Source organism: Juglans microcarpa x Juglans regia, chromosome 1D (assembly GCF_004785595.1).
Source record: "Juglans microcarpa x Juglans regia isolate MS1-56 chromosome 1D, Jm3101_v1.0, whole genome shotgun sequence".
Classification (NCBI taxonomy): domain Eukaryota; kingdom Viridiplantae; phylum Streptophyta; class Magnoliopsida; order Fagales; family Juglandaceae; genus Juglans; species Juglans microcarpa x Juglans regia.
Genome location: NC_054594.1, coordinates 5186208 through 5188928, shown reverse-complemented (window position 1 = coordinate 5188928; position 2721 = coordinate 5186208). Strand labels below are relative to the sequence as shown.

At 38.3% G+C, this 2721-nt stretch overlaps 1 protein-coding gene across 1 annotated transcript; it reads right to left on the bottom strand.

Annotated features, from left to right (window-relative positions):
* Positions 1-744: 744 nt before the first annotated feature.
* On the bottom strand, positions 745-1624 carry LOC121251047 (protein PELPK1-like). Its single transcript, XM_041150351.1, has one exon. The coding sequence runs from the start codon at positions 1530-1532 to the stop codon at positions 1032-1034; it is 501 nt and encodes a 166-aa protein (XP_041006285.1). The 5' UTR covers positions 1533-1624; the 3' UTR covers positions 745-1031.
* Positions 1625-2721: the final 1097 nt, after the last annotated feature.

The window sequence follows — 2721 nt, the reverse complement described above, 5'->3', positions numbered from 1 at the left end:
TATTATACACTATTTATACATGAATTTTAGGATTAAGTGAGAGGCCAAAGCTGCTGATTTATCATGGTATTCTTGAGAAAAACTATAAGGAGGAGATCTTCAAAGGCTCGGTTTGGTTACACAAAGCCATCACATTTCATTTCATCTCATATAATCATTACAATTTTTCTAAACTCACACACAAAATATAATAAACAATTCAACTATTTCAAATCTCAAAATAAAAATTATATTAAAAAATTATATTATAACAATATTTATTCAACTTTCAACAAAACATATCATCTCATCTTATCTGAATTGCGTAACCAAACGGGGCCAAGTATTCAAGCCACAATCTCTTCTGATAAATAAACCTCCATCACTTCAAGTTTGTTGAGTCTATTGGTGTGTTCATTGGCCAAAAGGATTTTAATTTGGAGCTGCCATGGTTGCAGAGATCAACTTATTGTTCATGGAGAAACTATAGAAGGGCCGGAGGTTCGGTGATTTAGAGCTGCTAAAGTGCATAAATTGAGCGGCTAATTACTCATAGTGTTGCAAGCCAGTTACTTTAAAAATCTTGTAAATGTTTCAAAATTGATTGTAACGATTTTTCATTTTCATATAGTTATAAAAAAGAGAGTACGTAAGGCCAAATAAAAATCCCAAGGCCACTCAACTTCTAAGGTAAGTTAGGGAATCGACTATTAGAGGAAGGAGAGGAGTGCAGAAATTTCACGAGAAGCTAGTGAGATCTGAGACTAACAAAACAAAAAAGATATCGTGTATTCAATAGTCATAAGGACGATTACAATATAATAGCACTCACAAGTGCTGCTGAGATAACCAAAGAATAACTTGAAAGCTATAGAAATTAAACATCATATTCTATTATACACACAAATACAACTGAACCCCTCAAGATTGTGAAAAGAACTCTCAATACAAGAACAAGGGGTAGGTTCGAACATTATCGAGAATAGCATAACAACTGGTGCAAAGAAACATACGAACGAAGAATGACAGTGTGGCATCTCAAGGTCCAGAGTCTAGTTTGATGGTGGTGGGGAGAGGAAAGGAATTGTTGGAATTGTCGTTGGAATGTTGGAAGGGATTGTGGTTGGAATGGTGGGCAGTGGAATAGTTGGCAACGGAGGTAGTGCAACCTTGGGGACGGTAGGCATTGTCGGCAGTGTTGGGAGTTGGGTGCTTGGGAGCGGCGGCAATGTGGACTTTGGAAGAGTTGGTTGGGTTGGCAATGGGTTTGTGGGCAATGGTGGCAATGTGGGCTTTGGAAGAGTAGGTTGAGTTGGCAAAGTAGGCAATGGCATGCTAGGTAGTGGTGGCAACGTGGCTTTAGGCAGCGATGGCACAGAGGGCAGTGGAGGCAAAGTCGCCTTTGGCAGAGATGGGATTGGAGGCAGTGTCAACGCTGGGGGTGGAGCAGCTGGTGTATCCAAAAGGTGACGAGCTGCAAGACTCATTTCGGCGCTTGAGAATAGCAATGCCATGATCATAGACAGAATGAAACAAGACTTAGAAAAAGCCATGGTTTAAACGCTAGGAGAAGAATGTTTTTGGGGCTGGTTTTTTTTTTTTTTCACTTCTGGTATTGGCCGGCTAGTTGTGTTGATTGAAGAGAACATGCACCCGGTAGTATTTATAGAGTCCAAATTGTGAGGGGTCTTGAGGAATAGAAAAGAAATAAAATAATGTGAGTTTGATGAGATGTGGTTGTAGGAAGTGGCAGGAAAGAAACATTAGTTCGCTCACCTTCCAAACCGAGACAAATTGTAGCAGGTTATAAAAAAACTGCTAACTAGAAAGCTGATAAGTCTTGACCCCCACTTAGAAGCCTCAAGAAAAACAGACCGACATGGTTACGACTCATTGAAACATTGCAATTTTGGGAGCAAAGGACGCGTATTGGGGTCGAGAAGATAAAGATAGCTCACTTGTGCAACCTAGGATTTGACAGTTACTTGTTGGCTTGGGACAGAGTCTTATTAATGTAGGTTGTAATGTAGTTGAAGTCGCTTATAACATAAAGCAGCCTATCCAATTTTTTTGTGTTTGAATGGAATAGAGTTGGTTCATTACCAACAAAACATATATATGGTGGCCTGAATTGGGTGGCCAAGACTGCATGCATAACATCAGCGTCGAGAAGTAACGTCACAAACCAATTTGCTTTATTTTGATGCAATCTTACTTGATTAAAACGTTAAGTTACATAACAAATTAATTAATTACATCATGTTAGCTGGAATTAGGTACAAGCCCAAATGCATATTAGTCAAACTTTTAGATAGAACTACATGATATTATTGCCCGTTTAACTTATTTTATTTAGATATTACAAGTGTACTTAAGGTTTATCCAAATGTCCTAATTACATGATATACCTCCTGGAGTTTATAATTATATATTGTCAATAAGAACATTTATCACGTTTTTTAATCTCAATGGGTTGGCTCAAGTGGTGAAAGTATTGGTCTTAGGGTATCACTTCCTTCAAGGTTCAATGTTCAATATTCTCGTGGGTGCAAACAATCCTCCTTTGGGGCTATACCCTATTGTGAAAAATCAGTGATTTAACCAATTTCGTATAGGGCAACTTCCGATGGTGCACTGCATAGGACCAAGATTTATTCTATAGGGTGGGTCCAAATGGCCCTGCTTTGGAGAGGTTCTCGACATATTTCAAAAAAAAAAAACATTTATAATATATTTGTGAAA

Excerpts from the sequence above, each read along its gene's own strand:
- LOC121251047 (XM_041150351.1), bottom strand. The coding sequence starts at position 1,532 with ATGGCTTTTTCTAAGTCTTGTTTCATTCTGTCTATGATCATGGCATTG.